This window comes from Schistocerca piceifrons, chromosome X, assembly GCF_021461385.2.
Source record: "Schistocerca piceifrons isolate TAMUIC-IGC-003096 chromosome X, iqSchPice1.1, whole genome shotgun sequence".
NCBI lineage: Eukaryota > Metazoa > Arthropoda > Insecta > Orthoptera > Acrididae > Schistocerca > Schistocerca piceifrons.
In genome coordinates, this window is record NC_060149.1 from 421,971,408 (window position 1) to 421,996,263 (window position 24,856).

Genomic DNA, 24,856 nt, shown 5'->3' on the forward strand with positions numbered 1-24,856 from the left:
GTAGGACAAAGGCACAAAAAAAAAGAAGAATGTGACAGATTTCTGATTCCTCATCGCAACAACACATGGACATAAAAAATGGTTCAAATGGCTCTGAGCACTATGCGATTTAACTTCTGAGGTCATCAGTCGCCTAGAACTTAGAACTACTTAAACCTAACTAACCTAAGGACATCACACACATCCATGACCGAGGACATAAACATAGTTTGAAGTAGCGCAGAGCTTAATGAAGGTGCCCAATATCCAGGATAAACCTACTCAGCAAATTCAGTAAACCTACTTTCAGAGCGAAATCTTAATATAAAGCCCCCTATGATCGGTCTAGTAAGAAAAAATTAAGCTAGTAACAGTTCGCACAGAGACATATAATCAGTCATTCTACGTACATTCCACCCAAGAACGGAACGCGTAGAAATCTTAAAAAGGTTACTGAAGGGTATTTTTTTAGATTTTAGTATTAACTACATTTTGTCACTGGTGTCTCAGCACACAGTAAAAATGTGATTATGATCTATTCCATTTGTTTCCTCATTTACCTACGTTTCTGTGAAAATACCTTCACAACAATGAAAAGCTTGTAACATGTTATCACCAAAACGTACAACACAAAAAAGAGTAATGGAACACCCGTCAGACGGATGTGACTGCCATTGCTGCGGAAACATCTCAGCATAGCGTAGTTGTGCTGCTCTGCCATTGCACTCACTAAACTATACACGAGGTGCATATGCGTCAATTCTTTATTGGTAAATCTACTAGTACTGTTGCGTATCACTTTTAACTTACAATTAACACCGCTGGCAACACAAACCTGAGACAGAACCCAGCAGTACACACTAAGTTTGAATGTGAAGAGTAAAGTGGGCATTACTGTTATCGACAGCAAATACCATGAGTGAAAGTAACAACTTTGTTTTCAAAGAAGGCAAACAACGGATATCGTCAACATTTACTTCAAATGGTTCAAATGGCTCTGAGCACTATGGGACTCAACTGCTGTGGTCATCAGTCCCCTAGAACTTAGAACTACTTAAACCTAACTAACCTAAGGACATCACATACACCCATGCCCGAGGCAGGATTCGAACCTGCGATCGTAGCAACAGCGCGGCTCCGGACTGGAGCGCCTAGAACCGCACGGCCACCACGGCCGGCAACATTTACTACTCGACGATATTATTGCTCTTGGCCTGCCGTGGTCGTCATCGGACAGTGAACAGCTACAGTTGTGAGTAAGGAAAACGCATCGCACTGTGAATGCTTTCAGGACACTTTTACATATACTACCAAGTGGTTCAGCGTGTCTTCGTGAAATATCACGACAAAAACTCACGATAAGCCAACCGAAGCACGCTCATTCTCAGATGCAATAATACTGAGCTCGACTAATACACTATCGTGCCGCCATTTTCAATGCAATACAATTACAATGATAAAGGGGGGTGATAAATAAAACCAAATGCAAGTACTCAGTGAAGAACCACCGGAGAGCACGGGTTCCTTATACCTAAATATTCATAAAATAACCCTGAACAACCACTAAAATTTTGTCCGTGGTATTCAGGTTCATCGTATGTAATAACAAGTTGTAAAGTATAGAAATGCATGTGTAAATAAAAACTACATGCGTTAATGGATAGTTTTACATGACCACGAAGTATTTCACTGCTGTACCTTTATACAAGGTGGTCAGAAAAAGTCTGAAAGGCTTGCATGGGTGTTGCTGGGTAGGTTATGTTGAGAAATGTTGGTTAAGAAAAAAATACGATACGTTGCTCCGTTTCCGAGTTAATTAGCATTGCAGTTAGCAGATCAGGCCGTTATGCGCTCAAATTACAAGCGGCCTGCCAGGGACGGTGTCCACAAACGTGTTCTTCGTTTGGCCTTCCAAAGCTGAACGAGATAGCGATACAAAAATTAGACATTGGACGGTAGTAAGGACTGAACCCGACCCAGCGGCTGAGCAGTCTCGTGTGCTGCCACCTACACTACGAGAACACCCGACACTAATAGTATCTGATGGGCCGCACGAAACTGCGCGAGCAACAGCTTGATTGGCTAATCTCAATACGAACGTATCGATTTTTTTTCTTAACAATTATTTCTGAGAACAACATACCCTCCAACATCTCTACAACTTCCCAGGCTATTTCTGACCAAGCTATCAAACATATTCGACGTTTTTTTTACGAATTATCATTCAACATTTCGAGAATTACCTTCTTCCTCGTCGGCAGGAAGATGGCTGACTAGTGTCAACGTGTGTACGCCTCCTTAAAATTACATACTAACACGTCGTCATTAGGTTATTCTGGCGTCATCGGCATGGCTAATGTATCGTTGAGTAGACGTGCACAATTAGGACAGTAGTAAGATGCATTCTCGTCGAAGAGCAAGAGGTAATCGTTGAAACGTAAAGTAACAATTTATAGCTGAATATTAGAACATGGAGGGTCTTTTACACACAGAATGGAGTTGTGAATTTGAGCATACGATCTCGTACCTATTGAATGGTTCACAGTTTCGCGTTTTGATACCTGCGATGAGGTGGAGCTGGACTGCCACAGTTGTTTAATCCTCTTTTCAGGTTAACTGAACCACACACGTTATAATAAGTCCATGACATCACGTCAGTTGATGATAGGTTCAGTTAATGTCCAGGTCGATCCTACGCACATTTGATCGGGCTCAGCTCAGCAGATATTTATGATCACGATTTAATTAGAATATTGTGATTTTGGGTACCATGGCAACGTAACAATGACGCTTACATCAAAATACAAAAAGGCGAGTGTGATTGCCAATACTGTGATACGATTACGTCGGCATTACATTGATATAACAAGCACGCAATTCCTAGATGGACTGCTATGCATACGAGAGTGCTGTTTTCTGTTTTTAAGTAAATAGATACCTGGATGCTGCTTTGTGAGAAATAAAATATGAGGATGCAGAAAATTTGTGAAACTTATCTGTGTCTGGGTCCCTTTAAGTAAAGTAAAGGGAAACTGAAGGCATATCCAGTAGCTCTACATTCCGTTTCGCCAGATATACAGCAGCTGTTTAGTTCTGTAGGGTTAGTAGGGTAATCTTTCCCTCCGTATCTGTCATATTCTCATAAAACGATTGTCTGTATAACTGTCATCAGGAATTCACCATAGAAAACAATGAGTGACAACTCACCAGTAGCGCACGTCAAGCAGGCTATGTGTCGGGAGCTGGACCTGTTAACTGATCCCTGCGAAACAGCTGACCAATGATCCAGAGCCATATCGTATGTTGGATGGAAGTACACTACTGGCCATTAAAATTGCTACACTAAGAAGAAATGCAGATGATAAACGGGTATCCATTGGACAAATATATTATACTAGAACTGACATGTGATTACATTTTCACGAAATTTGGGTGCATAGATCCTGAGAAATCAGTACCCAGAACAACCACCTCTGGCCGTAATAACGGCCTTGATACGCCTGGGCATTGAGTCAAACAGAGCTTGGACGGCGTGTACAGGTACAGCTGCTCATGCAGCTTCAACACGATACCACAGTTCATCACGAGTAGTGACTGGCGTATTGTGACGAGCCAGTTGCTAGGCCACCATTGACCAGACGTTTTCAGTTGGTGAGAGATCTGGAGAATGTGCTGGCCAGGGCAGCAGTCGAACATTTACTGTATCCAGAAAGGCCCGTACAGGACCTGCAACATGCGGTCGTGCATTATCCTGCTGAAATGTAGGGTTTCGCAGGGATCGAATGAAGGGTAGAGCCACGGGTCATAACACATCTGAAATGTAACGTCCACTGTTCAAAGCTCCGTCAGTGTGAACAAGTGGTGACCGAGACGTGTAACAAATGGCACCCCATACCATCACGCCGTGTAATACGCCAGTATGGCGATGACGAATACACGCTTCCAATGTGCGTTCACCGCGATGTCACTAAACACGGATGCGACCATCCTGATGCTGTAAACAGAACGTGGATTCATCCGAAAAAATGACGTTTTGCCATTCGTGCACCCAGGTTCGTCGTTGAGTACACCATCGCAGGCGCTCCTGTCTGTGATGCAGCGTCAAGGGTAACCGCAGCTGTGGTGTCCGAGCTGATAGTCCATGCTGCTGCAAACTTCGTCGAACTGTTCGTGCAGATGGTTGTTGTCTTGCAAACGTCCCCATCTGTTGACTCAGGGATCGAGACGTGGCTGCACGATCCGTTACAGCCATGCGGATAAGATGCCTGTCATCTCGACTGCTAGTGATATGAGGACGTTGGGATCCAGCACGGCGTTCCGTATTACCCTGCTGAACCCACCGATTCCATATTCTGCTAACAGTCATTGGATCTCGACCAACGCGAGCAGCAAGGTAGCGATACGATAAACCGCAATCGCGATAGGCTACAATCTGACGTTTATCAAAGTCGTAAACGTGATGGTACGCATTTCTGTTCCTTATACGAGGCATCACAACAACGTTTCACCAGGCAACGCCGGTCAACTGCTGTTTGTGTATGAGAAATCGGTTGTAAGCTTTCCTCATGTCAGCACGTTGTAGGTGTCGCCACCGGCGCCAACCTTGTGTGAATGTTCTGGAAAGATAATCATTTACATATCACAGCATCTTCTTCCTGTCGGTTAAATTTCGCGTTTGTATCACGTCGTCTTCGTGGTGTAGCAATTTTAATGGCCAGTAGTTTATTACTCATCAGCCGTGTCAGTACGCTGGCACCCAGTCTGGTGATCACTTCTCAACTCTTTTTCGGTCAAATCTAGACGATGAAAATTTCTTCCGCCACGATGACTCTAACAATTTCCGGGTTGAGTCCTTCGCAACGATATGCGTTAACGACCAAGTTTACGGGTGGGTTAAGTACGCTTCTGATAACTTTAATCCCCTTCGACATCATGATAGTTTTCTTGAAAAATCTCTCTTCTTTTTGGTTGCTGACTATAGCTGAAGAATTGTAAGACTAATTTATTTATGTTGTGCCATTGGAATGTCTTACACACTCGAGAAGGAACAATGAGAAAGAAGATTCCCGGGAAAGCCTTTGTAGTTTCACTAGGCTCTGCTTAGTTGATTTCACCATAAGCAAAAACTGACAAAATCAATCAATTGTTTCGTTCCGCACGTGCTACAGAACTTTAACCAATTCCTTAAGCAGGGCTTCACGATATTCTTCATTATGCTTAATCGTTGCACGAGAGCAAAGTTGTTAGAAAGACCAAAAAACTGAAGAGCTGGCAAAGAAAGTACTTCACGGCCATGCAAATAAGTTTGGACAACTTCTTATCCAGTTAGTTGACGTCTACTTATTCCTGTCAAACGTAAAGGGAGTATGTAGTAGTACTAAAAATTGAACTGAGAAGCAATTTATGATGAGAATAAATTAAAGTAAAGATCGGAAATAGTTTAAAGAAGTGATATCATTTGGTCCACACTTTGCGGATGTTTTGGTTGAGCTAAAAGCAGAAGTAAAAAAGCTTATAGAGATAATTTCAATATTCACAATACTAAATCTAAAACTAGACAAATATGCATATGGTGATTGAGAAGACGTTCCAACACCGATTACATTAGGCAGATACATCTAGACACTACAATCGGCTCCAATGGGAAAAAGGTAACAATCAATATCAGCAGCAAAGGAAAAGAGAAAAAAAAGGGGAACAATAACTGCACAGTAGTCTGGTATCCCAGAGAAATAACTTGGTGAAAATCTTAAAGCGGGGTAGATTTTAGTACTCTTACCACAGAAAAATGTCGACAGAATGAAAGGAAAGAATCTAACATCCACATTTAATCAAATATCCGTCTATTAACTTTAGAGTCCAGTGTAGACCATTTTTAAGTATGTCAAATGGCACCATTTCATTTGTAAATCAAACTGAGAATTACATCAGAGGATGGTAAATTAAAATTAAGGAGAAGGTATTTACCAACAGAGCCTTGCGCTCTGACTACTACCTTATTCAGAGCTATTACTACATCGGATGCAAAGAGGCAGGGTTGGGGCTTTCATACGCATTTTAAAATTAATATGCAATGTAAAATTTATACAGAATAATCCCTTAAAAGCGCAGCAGCTTTTGTTAGTGAAATAGGTTAGCACAGCTATGAAAAAGTAATGGCTGAATATAGGCGTATTTTGATAAATATTTTTGTTGAATCCTTCACCTATTAGGTAGTAGAAGACGCCTGTACTGTCAACAGACAGGCATAGGCCGTCACCCAGTTAGTCTTTTGGTTTGTATTCCCATATGAAGCAAACATTTGTATATCTGAAAAATCCGCTGTCACGCAACTGCTAAAGTTTTCTCTATTTTTGCGCCAGACGCATTTTGTGTTGCATTTTATGGAATAATTGTCAGTGGAGCATATAAGTAATGTTTTACACATATTTAGTGCAGCTTGATGAAGATTGCAAAAGCAGTTTGTGTATTTACCAGTTGTGGTAGCTGTGTGCGCCAGCCGTTGCTGTCGAAATTTCTGCTACACTTTGGAATACCGTTCTCTGTATTTTCATACCCCCCTTGGCCGAGCTATAACTAGACATGACACCTGTTTTTTCGTGTTTGTCATTGCAGTTAAATGTATTGTCTTTTTGTATTTACTGCAGTACTTTACTTAACAGTTATTTGCTGTAAATCTCTCTCTTTCTGCGAGAGGAGTATGTGTAAAATATATATATATATATATATGTGTGTGTGTGTGTGTGTGTGTGTGTGTGTGTGTGTGTACGAGCACTGGTCCAGGATTTGACCACTTGAACTGTCTAGAACATGTGCGTGAAACAAGTCTTGAACTGATTTTGCATCCAACAACAGCTGCAACAATAAATGTAAAAAACAATATAAAAATCTTCCAGTGCACAGGAAAAGGTTCGGTAGGGAACGCATCTGGTGCCTAAATAAAGATAGTTTCTTGGCTGCGGATTTTTCAAACGCAAGTAATTCGGTTATTTGACCCACAACATGCATGTATCTTGGAACAACAGTACCAACAGTTTACGCTATTAGACTCGGATGCATATTTACAAGTGCGTGTTAATAAAAAGTACTGTTGAACTTACTGTATCAAAAAATTCCGTAAATTTCGAGATGTAGTACCACCAGCAAGTGTTCGCCATCTGGAAACATAAACGAAATATAATCAGAAATTTGGTAGGTGTACTATGCTGGAGAATGCTATTCGCGGAGGACTAGCTTTAGTTTCGAGGTCAGTGGTAAGGGGCGTAACAGAAATTAATTCACAAGAAACCACTAAGGATATCGCAACCACATGAAAGTAAATGTGTCATTACAATTGTTAGTGAGATATGAGCATCCTTGACATTTACCAAAACTTGCAAAAATGGAAGTAGACTCACTGAAAATGTAGACTGCCTTGTTGCTAGCTGGTTGCTTGGGTACGGTATGTATATACAGTTTTATTAAACTGATCCATTTGCCGAGAGCATATTTATATGAGAACAAGAGTGTATTCCGATATAAAACGGTTTATACGTCGTAACCGCTCTTATTATAAGTGAATATGAAGGTATTTCACGAAAATAGTATTGTTCTTCAATAATGATATGATTTTAGTTAGAAATTCGTCTTTATTGGAAACCCAACATTCATTTCGAGGTGAATTATTACATTAACTGAGAGACAAAAACCACGGAAGCAACTAGCAAACCTCCTTATATTCAGAACATTTGAGTTTTACAGGCTTGAGTGTGGCTAAAGGGATTTTTAATTTTCTTTATCAAATAATGGCGAATTACATGTATGGCCATAGGTGAAGCTTTTGAGGAGTGTTTAAATGATTAAAAAGTAGGAAGCATTCAACCTGCAACGACTTTTCTGTGTTCCGTAATTAAAGCATCTTACGTAAGCAGGCAGAAGTCTGCTAAAACACCATCTACGTAATTGCTTGTCAGCACAGGCATTGCATAACCTGCAAAAAAAAAAAAAAAAAAGGACAGTGCCGGAAACGAGATATGTGAACAACCAAAGACACACGCTCACGAACCGCACAATGACTCTTGTATTTGTTCCTCAACAGAAATTAGCCTCCACACGTGCTGAGATAACTCCATACACAACAACGTCACGGCGGACAAAGGTCGAAGCTTATTTATTTATGGGTACTTGACAGCTCAGATGTGTACTTCTTATAAACGTGTGCTGCAACTGATTTCGCGTGGTTGCAAAGCTGACCAGTATATTGCAAAAGGTCTGAAATTTGCAATTAGGCGTTTGCTTTCATCTCTCTTTCAGTCTTTCGCAGCTTCACAAATTTTGAACAGCTGCAGAGCTCTTTTGTCTACATTGCTTTCCTGTCAAAGGAATTACGTCACTGTCGCCTTAAAACAGCTTTTTTATGAAACATTCTTTTAACTAAACGTGTTTTTCTCGAAATTAGGCTTGCATTTTTTCAGTATGACTGAGAGAAACGCAATGTTACTTATTCTGATCTTATTAATAAAATTTTCACTTTTTCTGTTTAAAAAAATGCCCACTCTAATAGCCTGATTAAAGTGAGGGTAAAAAGCATTTCAACCGTGTAAAACTTTCTTTCTGAAACTTGTCAGGGTACGAACCATCGTGTCAAAAAGCGCACTAACTGAATTTCGGATTTATTCGTTTTTTTTACTTACACAAAACATGAAAAAGAAAAAAAACAAATTATATATTTCATCAACTAAAGGGCAAAATAACATTTTATTTATAATGCTCAAAATTATTCGCGTACGTGACAACCCCATCAATAGCTTACTAACGGCGAGGACATTTGTGTTTAGCTGTGTGCATGCTATACAGAACTGTAGGTGCAATATTTTACATTGTATAGCTAACCTCTCATTTTGCTAGAGGAAGAAACACATTTAGTTTAAATCTAGCAGGTTGACTGACGTGCTAACACAAGAGAAGATAACTGTCTCTTATCCTCTCTAAAGAGCGGGGCGCAAAACCCTCAGGATGATAAATGTGATTACTTCTGTTCACAGTTTATGTAACACTTTCCATCTAGTTACTCAGTGATTACGAGATCAGAAAGAACTTCGCTGCAGACTGAAACGAAACCGTAGTTTTCCTGATAAATGAAGGCTGAAAGTATCCACGTTAATGTACGAAGAACTACGCAAGAAACGTTGTTCAATGAATCTGAAGGCAAAGTCCTATCTGCCTCAAAGCACTAGCAAGTTTCTACTTCGATTTTATGTAAAAAATGGCCCCTCTTCTGATAGCGGTCTACTGTTAATCTCCGCAGTAACTAATTACACTACTGAAAAAGACATTGGTATAAAATAGTACCAATATTTAAGAGGGGTCAGAAGGCAGATTCATAGATCTACATACCGTGGTACCTTACATTATTTTACTGTAGAATTATGGAACATGTGCTGTGCTATTATATAATGATCTTTAAGGAGACCGAAGGATTTAGTTCTAAGAATCTATGTTTATTTCTTGAACATCGATCATATGAAAGTCAACTTGTTGACCAAGAAGGCAATCAGATGCCGCGTTTCTCGACTTCAGAAAAGTCTCTGATTATTTACCATTCTGCACCGCCGCCCAGTAAACAAAACACGAGATTATGGAATATCAGCCCACAAATTTGATTTGGCAGAAAACTTCTCATCAAACAGAACGCAGAACGTCGTTTTCAGTGGAGAGACATAGTAAGAAGAGGAAGTCGCATGGGGCAAGCCTCCAGGATGCCTGATTGGAGCTTTGTAATTTATCATGTATACAAATTACATGGTTAAAAGGGCAATCTCGCTGAGATAGTAAGCAGAAGACATAGTTGTATTAAGAGGGGTCATCGATTGAATGAAAGTGCTACAAAATTCGGGGAGAGCTGCAGGTAGCTAAGACATGCTGTGAATACTAGCAGCTGACCCGCAACATAAACCAAACACTAAGATTCTTTTTTCAAGTGAACTATTGGTTTCTTATGTATCTTAAATATTTTTTCGTCAACCTCAACACTCCATAGCCCCAGTGCTTTCTTTGTTATGATGGGCTTCTCTCCAGAACCAAGATTTAACCTGCTACGTCTGATTTGAGTGTACCCCTCCACTTTGCATTAAGGGTGTGGTTCGTGATATGCTATGACGTCATCCTAGGCGTAGTATTTCGTACCTTAATACTCCGATCCGTACCCGGAATACCCAAAATGGCTTACCTGTTCCCCCCAATCTTACGTGCACACTTTGCAATTCCTGTTCAGCAAGAATGTTTGTACACTGCCTTAACTAACCTTCTGCTGACTACATTCTGCTCCCACCTTATGTGCAAATTAAGTCAGCTGTAACTTCATTACACAGCTTCTTACATTCTAATAAAAATGTTTTGACAGCTTATCAGCTTTAAACGAGATCTTGTCTCATTCAGTTTATAACACTAATGAGACCATTGTGTCATCGCAAACTTGTCTGCCAACAGAGGGCAGGCTCAGCAGTAAAATAAATCTTGGTCTTGGAACACACTTGATTACAACAAGCTAGTAGGTGAGAATCTGGTTTCTACATCTACTTCTCCAGAGAACGACAGTTTATATTCAATATGCATATTACATCGAGGCAATAGTTCAAGTATACTGAAGCAGCCGTAGCAAATAAATTTATTCGTGGTCCGACTGATATATGAAAAGGACTAAACAGTCTTCAACTACGTTGTCAGACATTTCATTCACTATTCGATTTAGGATTTTCGGTAGTTAATAAAATAAGAAAATTTGCAGGAAAGTTCTGACGGTTAGGAGATCATACGCGATTCAGATTTAAGATTTAATACTGCAAGTAATGAAATACGAGGATATCTAGTCAAGTTTTTATGCTCCAATTTTACAAGATTTCAATAAAAGAACGCTCTAATTATAAATTTTAGTTGTATCAACTGTAAGCATCGTAGAGTGTTGGTTCAAGTCCACAATTATAGAATAACTGAAAACAGTTTTAGATAAGCGCATGCGCAAGTATTGCTTTGTTATTTTCCCGCTGACACGTCACATACGAAACATACTCAAAATGGCGACTCCTGAGCGTAAAGCATTTTGTGCTCTTCAGTTTGCAATGAGTGAATCTTTAATTTCAGTTCAACATGCGTTTTGTTTACAGTTTAAGTGTGATACCCCACGTAGCAAAAACGTCCGCTGATGGTATAGTCAATCCGAAACGACCAGATGTGTGCGTAAAGGGAAAAGCAAAGGACGACCAAAAGTGTCTGGAAAGGATGTTGACAATTTCAAACCATCTTACCTGCGCAGTCCTAAGAAACTGGTTCGGAAAAACAAATCTTGAACTTCCGTTGCCTAAAACAACAGTGTCAAAAGTTTTAAGAAAATGTTTACACATGCATCCAAACCGGTTGTAGTTAGTACTTGCTTTAAAGCCACATGACTATGGTGTACGTTATAATTTCTCAAGTGAAGAGTTGCTATGGGAAGATGACTTTCTTGATCATGTAGTATTCAGTGATGAGGCAATCGCTCATCTAAGTAGGAAAGTAAATACCCATAATGTACGTATCTAGGGGTCCGAACATACTCATGAACTTGTTTTCTGCTCTGTGTCCCGATATCAACTGTACGGAACATTGATTTTCGCTGAAGCTGCATTAAAAAGGGTAGCGTATCTAGATATGTTGAAGCATGGCTCTTTCCCCATCTAGAAGCCGAACCTGAAAATTTTATTTGGCACCAAGATGAAACCCCTCTCCCGTTGGCATCTCTTTGTACCAGAGTGTTTGAACGTCTTGGTCCCTGACCGTTGGTAGGTCGTAGTGGTCAGTACGACAGAGCTCTTTTCCTCTGGCCTCCACGTCGACCTGACCTCACACCAGGCGATTTTTTCCTTTGGAGCTACGTTCCGACACTGCTTACTGACTTTCCATAGTTGGTACACCGAACTGAAGAAGCTATTGCCTCCATAACTCCAGACTTGGTAACCAAAGTGCGGGAAGTTTATATTTTACGTTGGATGTGTGCCGCATTCCTGAAGGTACACATATTGAACAGTTACAGCAAAAACTCTGTTAGTTTAGTTTCAATGTTATATATGATTTGTTGTAAATAGCCTAAATTAAACGGTCATAATATTCATTTGAAACTGGGACATACTATTATGAACACCCTATATTGACTTTAATTTTATCCTGTGGGGCCATATGAACCACAAGAAAAGACACTGCACAATTCGTAAGATACTAATAATTCATAACAATTAAAACATATATAAATACACTCTAAGAAAAAAAAATACACACCACGAAGGTGTTATCAGAATGGGACGGAAATCGGTAGAAAGAACGTAGATGTATAGACAAAAAAATTATTAAGGTTTCAGAAAAATTGGGTGATTTATTCAAGAGAAAGAGCCTCACAAATTAAGCAAGTAAATAACGTGTTAGTCCACCTATGGCTCTTATGCAAGCAGATATTCGGCTTGGCATTGATCGATAGAGTTGTTGGACATCCTCCTGAGCGATATCGTGAAGAAATTATGTCCGAACTGGCATATTAGATAGTCAAAATCCCGAGCTGGTTGGGGGACTTTCACCATAATGTTCCAAACGCTCTCAGTTAGGGAGGCATCCGGAAACCATGCTGGCGAAGGTTAGGTTTGACAAGCACGAAGACAAGCAGTAGAAACCCTTTCTGTGTGCGGGCGGGCATTATCTTGCTGAAATGTAAACCCAGGATGGCTTGCCACGAAGAGTAAAAAACGGGGCGTAGAATATCGTCGACGTACCGCTGTGCTGTAAGAATGACTACCAGAGGGCTCCTGCTATGAAAGGAAATGGCACCCAGAACATCTTTCCTGGTTTTCGGGCCGTATGGTGGACAGCAGTCAGGTTGATATCCCATCACTGTCTGGGGCGACTCCAGATATCTCTTCGGTCTGTAATCTCATTGACTGGAATAGACTGGAATAGAATTGTGTTCAGTGATGAGTCCCGCCCCAATGGCCAGTGGAGACGTGTGTGGAGACTAGTCGGACAGCGATAGTATACCAACCTGACTGTCGCCCGTCATATGACCGACAATCAGGAGTGATGGTTCGGGAAGCCATATCTTTTTCGAGTAGGACCCCATTGGTTGCCATCTGCGGCACCATTAGAGCACAGCGGTAAGTTGACGATATTCCACGCCCTGTTTTGTTGCCCTTCATGGTGAGCCACCCTGGGCTACATTTTAGCAACATGATGTCCGCACACACACGGCGAGAGTTTCTACTGCTTGTCTTCGTGATTGCCAAACACTACCTTGGACAGAAAGGTCGCCGAATTTCTGCCCAATTGAAAACCTTTGTTGCATTACGGGCAGGGCCCTCCTAGCACATAGGAATTTTGACGATCTAACGCGCTAATTGGATAGAATTTGGCACGATATCGCTTCGGAGGACACTCACCAACTGTATCAATCAATGCCAAGCCGATTAACTGCTTGCATAAGGACCACAGGTGGACCAACGCTTCATTGACTGACTCAGTTTGTGAAGCTCCTTCTGTTGAATAAATCATCCAATTTGTTTCTGAAATTGTAATCATTTTTTTTTTTGGTCTGTACATGTACACCACATATCGATTTCCGTCCCACTCGAATAATTCCTTCATGGTGCTTTTTTTCCTATCTTACAGTGTAAAAACGAGAAAACATAAGATTTGCGATACCCTATTATCTCAAGTTCCTGCGCAGAACTAAACGAGTGTAGCACAAGGAAAACTTTAAATTTAATTGGAAAATCTGGGGCACAAAGGAAATAAAGGATCTGAGTTGTTAGGAGTTCTACGTCCAGACCAAGCATTCGCATACAAAAACAACAGAATTGAAGCATTGCAGTGAAGCATGTAGCGACACTTTAAATAACTGCATATTTCTTCCGCACAACGGGGCTCGCAATGCACACTGCTCTGGTTATGACAGCACCTCAGTTTGAGGGGGGTATTTGGGCAGGTTGTGACAATGAATCGTCGTGAAGATTTGCAGTTATTGGTTATTTATTTTCAACCTACAGTGCTTTCCAGGGGCTCAATGAATATTTATCCTGTCAATTTTTCACTTTGGGCATTAGCATTCTCTACAGTATCTGTTACAAAAAGATGCAACCAAAACACCGTCAATGATGATTGCACCTCTAGCGTGGTCTACAGCTATCTTTTTTGTATCACCACATATATTATGGGTATATCACCTCCACTCTATCATTTGTTCCTGACCACTTCCTATACTGAATGAACTATTATTGAAGTAATTGCGGAAACTGTGGCGTGATTAAATCATATTAATGATGGCGCAGACGATTTCTACTCAAGTTCGTTTCATCTGATCATCTAACAAGGAAAATCGTTATATTTGGCTAACAATAAAATGAGATCGCTGAAGATGACACACTGGATTGGCACCTATAACGGACGGGACTTCAGTGTTTCTCTGTAGCAAATATACATTATCAGTAGAAAAGTATTCTATTAAAATAATTTCTTTCTCCAAAACTCTTTTACCAGAATTGCATTGTAATACACTAGCCGTCAGCCTACCAATAGGAAGGGGACTAAAAGTCAATGGAAATGCAATTGTGAGCTTTCGCAGCTGAAGATGTGATTGTGTCATATAGTAAGGCTGTTTAGCAATTGGTGTACATTGACTGATAACTGAGTTACACGGGAGCTACTTTCATTTGCGCTTTATTACCACTCCATCACAACATTAATTTCAAGTATCCCACGCGGCGTTAATTTCGTGCCGATTATACAATTTCGCAGCAATTTAACAGCTACTTTCTAATGAATCTGCCATTGCTGTAACAGCTCTTCGAAGGTAAAGTTCCTGCTTACCGACAAGCAGAATTATATTGTGAGATTAATCCTGAACTAGGCCAAGCCGCCTTTTCCAAACATAATTTCCTCCAAATCCATTTTTATCTACAGATTATTTGACTGAGACAGGTTAACAAGAATAAATGAAAAACGATGTGTACTTTTCATTGATCAGATTGTAATCCGTCGATGCAGTTTCGTAGATACATTGCAAAAAAATATAAATCGAATGATGGTTTATTTCGCACATGTCAAATCCCAAGTTAATTTCCACTTTCATTGTCCCCCTAATTACCAACGGATTAGCAGGAGGAAACAGAGAACACTGTTGAGCATCACAACGTAAGTTTTCTCATCGTGTGCCTTCTTATATCTACACCTACATACATACCCCGCGACCCACCGAACGGTGCGTGGCGGAGGGTACCTTTACCATAAATAGTCATTTCCTTACCCGTTCCACTCGCAAACAGAGCGACGGAAAAACCACTGTCTTTATCCTCCGTTCGAGCCTTAACCTTATCTTCATAACAAATATAGCAGCCCGCCTCTGAACTGCTTCGATGTCTTCCTTTAATCCGACCTGGTGCGGATCCCAAACACTCGAACAGTACTCAGCAATGAGTCGCACTAGTGTCTTATGTGCGGTCTCCTTTACAGATCAACCATTCTTTCCAACAGTTTTCCAAGTAAACAGAAGTCGACCATTTCCCTTCCCAACTACAATTCTTACACGCTCATTCCATTTCAATGCAATGTTGCGCCTACATATTTAATCGACGTGATTGTGTCAAGCAGCACTCTATTAATGTCGGTGCAGCTGCGTTGTATCTGGAGCATATAATACGATTAAGAATATAATGAACAACTCTTTTTGTCTCTCCTCTTGTGAGCCTCAGAATCCTCGTTTGATTAGTACGGGGAAAGTTTCGCTACATCTCGAACTTTGCAAGCAGTATTACTACCTTAGAGACTTTTTCTTTTAAAAAAAAAAATCTTTGTAGGAATGATTCTGTTCCCTTGCCTTTCTCTTACGTGAGAAGTAGTTCATTCATACTGTTTGCGGAGGGAGACGTGGACGTCTGAGCATGACAACTGCCGGCTATATTGCAAATTATATGCGCCTCGATGAAGAATATCAAGACAAAGGATAAAAACTGGCCACACAATGACGCATGATTCAATGCATTTAAAGTCGATATTTCCTTTGTCACTAAACACGAAATGCACAATCGAAGAATGGGTGCAATTTTTCTGCACATGTCTGTGCGGCTTCGCAATAAACATAAAATAATAAACACAAAATCATGAACAGACTCATCTTATACGTTTCACTAGCTTATTCCAAAAGATCAAGAACAACAGTGTACATCTACATATACATCACAAACAAATGTTTTATAGAAGTAATGTTAAAAAGTCTTCAGAATGTTGTTTGGCTACTGGTGCAAAGATAACCAGCAAGGCTGCCTTTCTTGTATATTTTTTCTTTGCGAAGATATGAACAACAGCACATCTTTTTTTAAAGAGTGCCCTGTATTTTTTATTTCGTAATCCACTTTCTCTCCTTAAGACCTGTTCAGAAAAGTATCTCAATGTACTATTCACGCAAGCATGACGTTATTTCAAATATTACGCAAAACTGACTTTGACTCTCCTGTACTAGCGCACAGTAACGAAACCTTTCCAGTTGCTAGAGTTGACAGTAAACAAATGGAAACAAAACGAAAATGTAAACCGGTCATTCATTCGATTTATCAAACAGTGAGGTATGCGTAGCAGCTCTGCCTGAAGGATAACAGGAAAAGAGTTTTCAGTGTTCTGTTATAGCTCTTCAGGTGTGTCAGAATTACACTGAGATGACTAAAGTCATGGGATACCTCCCGATACCGTGTCGGACCGCCTTCTGCCCAGAGTAGTGCAGCAAGTCGACGCGGCATGGACTCAACAAATCATTGGAAGTCCCCTCCAGAAATATTGAGCCATGCTGCCTCTATAGCCATCCATAACTGGGAAAGTATTGTCGGTGCAGGATTTTGTGCACTAGTTGACCTTTTGATTATGTCCCAAAAATTTTCGATTGAATTCAGGTCCTGCGATCTAGGTGGCCAAATCATTCGCTCGAATTGTCCAGAATGTCCTTCAACCAAATCTTGAACAACTGTGGTCCAGTGACATGGCGCATTGTCATCCACACAATTCCATCGTTGTTTGGTAACATGAAGGCCATGAATGGCTGCAAATGGTCTCCAAGTACTTGGGCCAGAGGATCCAGTCCATTCCATGTAAACACAGCCCAGCTTGCACAGTGTCTTGTTGACAATCTGAGTCCATAGCTCCGTGGGGTCTGGGCCACACTCGGGCCCCACCATCAGCTCTTACCAACTGAAATTGGGGCTCATCTGACCAGTCCACGGTTTTCCAGGCGTCTAGTGTACAACAGATATGGTCACGACCCAGCAGAGGTGCTGCAGGCGATGTCGTGCTGTTAGCAAGGGCATTCGCGTCGGTCGTCTGCTGCCATAGCCCTTTAACGCCAAATTTCGCCGCACTGTCCTAACGGATACGTTCGTCGTATTTCTACTGTTATTCAGGCAGTGTTGCTTGTCTGTTAGCACTGACAACACTACGCAAACGTCACTGCCGTCAGTCGTTAAGTGAAGGCCGCCGGCCACTACGTTGTCCATAGTGAGAGCTAATGCCTGAAATGTGGTATTCTCGGCACTCTCTTGACACTCTGGATCTCGGAATACTGAATTTTGTAATGATTTGCGAAACTGAATGTCCCATGCGTCTAGCTTCAACTACCATTTCGCGTTCGAGGTCTAATAATTCCCGTCGTGCTGCTACAGTCACGTGGGAAACCTTTTCGTATGAGTCACCTGAATACAAATGACAGGTCTGCCAATGCACTGCCCTTCTATGCCTTGTGTACGCGATGCTACCGCCATATGTATACGTGCATATCGCTGCCCCATACTTTTGTCAACTCAGTGTATTTTGATTCAGCAGACCCTTCAACTTGCCCCACAGGTAAGGATCACAGGGAGAGAGATCAGGCGAACGAGATGCCCAGGAGATTGCACTGCCTCTGTTGATTGTCCACTCCTCGCTGAATACTTCATTCGCTTATGGCAAGTTGCTGTGTGCTGTTGCTCCATCTTGCTGAAAATATCCATGCAGCCGTCCATCTCCCGCGAGCGGATTCATAAACGGATTACAAAGGTTATGGACATAACGATTTGTACTAAAGGTTTGGTGAAAGAATGGTATAAGACTGCGGACACGAAAGATTGCGCACCCAACACTAGTCTTGAGATTATGCAATGGTTTTTCAAAATTTATAGGTATTTTCTGCTACATAATGGCGCAGAACTCAACACGCAGAAGTTCGCCTGGACACTTTTACTCACTCAAAAAAATAAATTTTTAAGGGTAGAGAGGGAGATCCTTTTTGATAATGTTTCGACTCTTACAAGAAGAAACTCCCCATCGTACCCCCCTCAGATTTAGTGTTAAAGAGGGCCAGTGGTCAACCCGTCAAAAACTGAACACATATCAAGCATGAGAACAGGAAGAAAGTGTACTGGACTGTGGAAAGAAAAGTAAAATAGTAACACTGGACTTCCCAAGAGCAAGAAGTGCAATATAGAGCACGCGAGGAGAGAAATGGCGTTGCGGTTGAGTGATTACGGCGTTGGATTGCCACGCTAGCCATTTTTTACCCACTGTTCGCTTTATTCAAATTTGTGTCTGTGTTGTGGTGTAAGGTAGGGACTTATAATGACAGTTGATTCTGCACAACAACTCTATTAGCAGCCGAAACGATGTGGCTTTCGAATGGGAACCGCAAACGTTTGATGACAAGGCGATAAGTCAACCGAATCCTCCACCGGAAAACATGTCTGCTGTGTCATACACGGCATTAGTAACGGTACGTCACAGCATGACCACTCACCGACGAGACCGTTCGTGTCTTATACTACTCTTTATTGCACTTCTTGTTCATTAACCGCCGGCCGTGGCAGCCGTGCGGTTCTAGGCGCTTCAGTCTGTAACCTCGCGACTGCTACGGTCGCAGGTTCGAATTCTGCCTCGGGCATGGATGTGTGTGATGTCCTTAGGTTAGTTAGGTTTAAGTAGTTCTAAGTTCTATGGGACTGATGACCTCAGATGTGAAGTCCCATAGTGCTCAGAGCCATTTTTTTTGTTCATTGACCGTTCACTGTTTCTGTTTTGCTTTTTTTTCACAGTTCAGTGTACCTTCTTCCTGTTTACATGCTTGATCTGTGTTCAGTTTTTGGCGGGCTCTCCACTGTGCCCTCTTACCACTAAATCTGAGAGGGTGCGATATGGAGGTTCGCTTGTTAGTACCCACTTGCACATATATGTGGCGCTGAGATTTCGCAGGACTTTGTTACAGATTTTCCCCCATCGAGCAATGTCTTTTGGTGTTCGAACTCTTATCGGACAGTTATGGTGTCTATTATCTACAGAGCCGTTTCGCAAAATTCTGTCACTAGTTTCTGCATTGCAAACTTTGCTGGTGGCTTTTCCAAAATACGTCCAGTCTTGAACTCCTGCGCAAACAGTTCCACTCACGTTTTGCAAGAATTGTGCTTCGCACACTCATGATTACCAATTTATGTTGAAATCAGCAGGTCACTAGACACGAATAGGATCAGACGTCAAACACAGTGACACAGCGAAGTACTCGAGAGAGAGCATGCGCATATGTGCATGCGCAGACATGTGACAGCAACCGATTGGTGCTTCGAAAACACGGTTCCCAGCATTTTCTGTGATGGGCAGTTCTTCGGTTCATTGAAAATGGTCATATCAGCGTCAGTGTTATCAATACAGTGAACGATGAATATGGAGTACATGAAATGATTACATTTACAGAGCAGTAGCACAAGCTGTTCTGAGTTTGCAGGTATTGACCCATGCCGAAACAGTCACACTAGTAAGTGGTGCAGCTTCTACGGGTGGCAATGCAGAAGCTGTCTCTGGCATCCAGTCGATCGTGCAGATGGCGAATAATGTCCTGGGACACGATGGGCCGCACCTGCTCGACCTGCTCGGGTAGTTCTGTAAAAGTTGTTGGTTGACAAGTCGCACGAGTCACTTCTCGTCCCATCATATTCCATACGTGTTCGTTCGGAGACGAGGCCGGAGATCGCGCTGAACATGGAAGTTGCTGCACGTCTTGCAGAGGATGTTGAGTTTCACGGGCAGTGTGTGGGCGAGCATTATCCTGTTGGAGCAACACATCATCTTCTTGTTGCAAAACCGGCAAAAGAATGGGTCTAACAACACTCACTCTGCACGTACCTAGCGCTGGTTAGCGTCCACTCCAGAAACACCAAAGGTGAACCAAAGTTGTAGCTTATTGCACCCCAGGCCATAAGGTAAGGGGGGCGGGGGGGGGGGGGGCAGGGTGTCTTATACAAATGCACTCGACGAGACAGCGCTCACCAGGTCTACGTCGTACGCGCAAACGACCAACACTTGCGTGTAGGCAGAATTTGCTTTCATCGCTAAAGACCACTGCGCACCATTCCATCTTACACGTGATCCTCTGACAGCACTAGTCGAGCCGTGGACTTCGAGGCTGTGGTGTGAGTGGAAGACAGCCTATAGATGTGCGTGCACGTAGTCCCACTGCTAATAACTGGTTCGCAACAATTCGTGTTTACACGTCTGGGCTCAAAATCCCTCTTATCCTCGCTGCGGTAGCTGTACGACCTGCCAGCGCTGCCCTTATAAACGACGTTCCTGACGGGCGTCTGTGCTGCGTGGAAGTCCAGAGCCTCGACTACGGGTGTGAGAATGTTCACGTGACCACTGATACGAGTTCGTTGCACATCTGACGCAGCACATCGTGAGCATTCCCTATTAAAAGTTAGACACAGGTGGCGCTCTGGTAGCCATCCCACTACGCTTTCTGTTAGTGGACAATGCTGAAACCCCTATCAGTACATCTACTGTCCTCCAAGTGGAATATGCCATCATCGGATCAAAATCAATGTCGCCTTTCCAAGTGCACAAGGTTTTTTTTTTTTTGTCCAGCAGTGCATTTTCCAGATCAGTTTTACACTGCCTGAAAAAAATGAGGCACCCAGAAGGGGAGGACGGAACGAAATAAAGGTTAAATGGCATTGGAATGGAGTTGACGTCCGAGCTTAACACGTTCTATCGAGGACAGATATAGCGATCTGGTTGGCCACGGAAGTACCTCAACATCATACAGGCACATCATAAACACACTTACCATGTGTGAACTTGCACTGTCCTGTCGAAAAATGGCACTACGCATGAGAGGCAACGTATGAGAACGCAGAATGTCCGCCACGTATCGTTGTGCCTTTAGTTCAGTTCACCCAGTCACTATCAGCCGTGACTTGCACCCATACCCGATGGCTCCCCACACCATGACTCTAGGAGTAACACCGCTGTGTCTCTCCAAAACATTCAAAGAATGGGACTTCTCCCTAGGTCGCCTCCATAGTCACCCACAATGGTCATAAGGAGTAGCGCAAAGCGCAATTCATCGCTGATCACAACGCGACGCCATTCATGAGCAGTCTTGCTTCCGGCCACGATACCTCTCGAAACGCAGCCTATTGTGTTGTGGTGCCAACTGCAGCCTACGCATGGGACTGTAATTTCCTTGCCTGGCTGCTGTTAGTCTCCGACCAGTGGTATGGGATGACAGAACGTTGCAGGAAGTCCATTACTTGTTCCCGAACGGCAGGAGCAGATGTGAAGGGGTTGCGATGTGTTTGGTGTACAAAACAGCGATCCTCCCTTGTGGTGATCAGGTGTGGTCGACTGGAACTTTGAAGACGAGTATGCCTACCCTCACGTTCCCATACAGTCCAACCATGGACCACTGTTGTGTACGAATGCCCCCACATCTGGATAATATACAATTTAACCAGTCGGCCAAAAGTAGTCCTACAAGTAGACCCCTTTAAAACTCTGTCAGGTGCAAATAACGCTGTCTCACATGATTACGTGGCATCTCCGTGTCATTCACAGTGATCACTCAACATCTGACACTGTTCACGCCCTTTATACAGGGCGTTTGTCCTAACTTGAGACAAGCAAATATCTCAAAAACGACGCATCGGACAAAAAAAGTTCTAGGTGAAAAGTTAATATCAGTAAAAGGGACATCTGTCTGTGCTCTAATTGGCCACCTCCGAACCGTCCCTCCTACCTTGGCGGGGTCAAATGGGAGGCCTCCCCATTTTTATTGCATATTCAGATTCTACGCCCAAAAATACGTACTGTTTACTCAAACTATTTTTTTACATTCGTGGTAGATGGCTCTGTAATCGATAAATATCAAGTGTGTCTGTGTTTGCAGTTAAGAAATTTTTTCTTGGAAATTTTCGTTAAGTTCCTATGGGACTAAACTGCTGAGGTAATCGGTCCCTAGGCTTACACGCTACTTATCCAACTTAAACTAACTTACGCTAAGGACACCCATGCCCGAGGGAGGACTCGAACCCCCTACGGGGCGAACCGCGTAAACCGTGGCAAGGCGCCCCAGACCGCGCGGCTACCCCGCGCGGCTGCAGTTAAGAACCGACTCATTAGATTCTATATTTCATTGACGATGTAAATTTAAACCTATCTGGCCCAACGGGTGGTACGTATGTCCGAAATTTACTTTAATGCTGCGAATTGTACAGAACAATATGATAAGCCGATACAACGTCTAGTCAGAAACTACGTTCAGCGTGATCCAGAAACAACAACATAGAAGTCATAGTTTCCGTTCCAATCGGGGTGCTTCATATCGGTGAATCCACTAGCCTTTCACCACTGGGGTGCTTGATTTCGGTGAGTATCAATGGAAGGTGCGCCTGTCGCTATCCCTTCATGGACATTTTACCTTACGACAATGATTATAGTTTGTATTCTGACGGTAACCGTCTAGTGGCCAGCGCGAGGGTTACGGCGGTTGAATGGAAACACACATGGAAATCAGTCACCCTGAGGGCGTGTTTCGAGGGTGGCCACTGAAATCAAGCAATCCGATGTTTTGGGAACTCACAGCAATCAACCCCGTAGGTAACGGAAAACTACGTTACCGTACAAGTAGCCTAAGCTTCTTTGCCGGAAATGTCATAGTCTAGCCGTATTATTCATACTTTACAGTCATATCTGCAACACTCAAGTAACGTTTGAACATCAGTATCATCAGTTAGAACACGAAAGATTATATTTACATCATAATTGAAATGTAGAATCAAATATATCCGCAGCTCGTGGTCTCGCGCTTGCGTTCTCGCTTCCCGAGCACGGGGTCCCGGTTTTGATTCCCGGCGGGGTCAAGGATTTTCACCTGCCTCGAGATGACTGGGTTCAAAAATAGCTCTGAGCACTATGGGACTTAACTTCTGAGGTCATCAGTCCCCTAGAACTTAGAACTACTTAAACCTGTGGTGTCACCGCCAGAAACCACACTTGCTAGGTGGTAGCCTTTAAATTGGCCGCGGACCGTTAGTATACGTCGGACCCGCGTGTCGCCACTATCAGTGATTGCAGACTGAGCGCCGCCACACGGCAAGTCTAGAGAGACTTCCTAGCACTCGGCCCAGTTGTACAGCCGACCTTGCTAGCGATGGTTCACTGACAAATTACGCTCTCATTTGCCGAGACGATAGTTAGCATAGCCTTCAGCTACGTCATTTGCTACGACCTAGCAAGGCGCCATTACCAGTTACTATTGATGCTGTAAAACATGTACCTTCAAGAGCGATGTTCACCAATTATGGATTAAAGTTAGGTATTCCAGCAGCTACGTACGTTTTTTGTTGGTCTCATTTCCTTGACCTGTTCCAGACTTCACGCCAGCCTGCGTGAGCTAAAACGCGTGCCTTTCGGCTTCCTCTCATAGTGGGTTGGCTGTCTTGCCAATCCACAACAAAACCTAACTAACCTAAGGACATCACACACATCCATGCCCGAGGCAGGATTCGAACCTGCGACCGTAGTGGTCGCGCGGTTCCAGACTGTAGCGCCTAGAACCGCTCGGCCACAACGGCCGGCCGAGATTACTGGGTGATTGGGTTGTCCTCATCATTTCATCATCATTCATGAAAGTGGCGAGATTGGGTTGAGCAGAGGTTGGGAATTTGTACGGGCGCTGATAACTGCGCAGTTGAGCGCCCCACAAAACCAAACAACATCATCGTAGAATCAAATGCGTAACCGTGGCTTGGTATACCGAACGTATTTTTGGGCGTAGAATCCAAACATGCACTAAAAGTGGGGGGTTCCCATTTGAAAATACAAAATTAACCCAGGTCACGCAGGAGGGGTGTTTAGGAGATGGCCATTTTTAGCACAGGCAGATATCTTCTTTACTAATATTAACTTTTCGCTTAGAGCATTTTTTTCGTAGGATGCGTCGTTTTCGAGATATTTAGTTGTCTCTAGTCAAAAAAAACATTCTGTGTACCCTACCAGGCCGGGCAATAACACCAAATATGCACAACAGTAACGTAATTTGGTGACTGTTCTACGTGTTACAGAGAATTGCACATCTAATCATTTACATACCCCTGAACGACGTGTGTGTACGTGTACGAAGTTGCACTGATATCCGACCATGTCTTCTGGGTGCTTCACTGTTCTTGTGGAGCAGCATAGCTTCCTCATCCTGTACTTGCAGAAAGTGTTCTACGACTGAGGAAAAACTGACCTGTCTTCGTCTACATTACTCACAGACACACAACTGTTTGTATCAAAGGATGCTCGGTTTCCCTTATATACAAAGAGAGAAAGTGGTCGTTTTCTTTACACACGCTTAGTTCTTAAGAACGTCTGCCCGTTTGAGATATGTCGTTTGCAGAGGGCTTAGGTGGACCGCGTGGGCTTTTTTCTCTTGCGCTCCATCTTCTTGTGTAAAGACGAATGCAGGCACGGTCACAAAAGAAGTTCTGCAATGTTTCCGACAGATGGTCCTCCTGTGTCCTGTAAGCCGCGTATAGGAGTCGCTTCATTGTGCGAGAAGATG

At 42.7% G+C, this 24,856-nt stretch overlaps 1 protein-coding gene across 3 annotated transcripts in view; it reads right to left on the reverse strand.

Moving 5' to 3' along the window:
• The window catches only part of LOC124721613 (elongation of very long chain fatty acids protein AAEL008004-like), a 653,067-nt gene that overhangs the window by 112,369 nt on the left and 515,842 nt on the right, over positions 1 to 24,856 (reverse strand). For 2 of the 3 annotated variants that reach the window (XM_047246669.1, XM_047246668.1), the window contains one exon: positions 7,080 to 7,136. The exons of the other annotated variant lie outside the window; for it this stretch is intronic. In XM_047246669.1, coding sequence (XP_047102625.1) covers positions 7,080 to 7,136 — 57 coding nt within the window. The remainder of the gene's footprint in view (positions 1 to 7,079; positions 7,137 to 24,856) is intronic. 3 annotated transcript variants of the gene reach the window in all.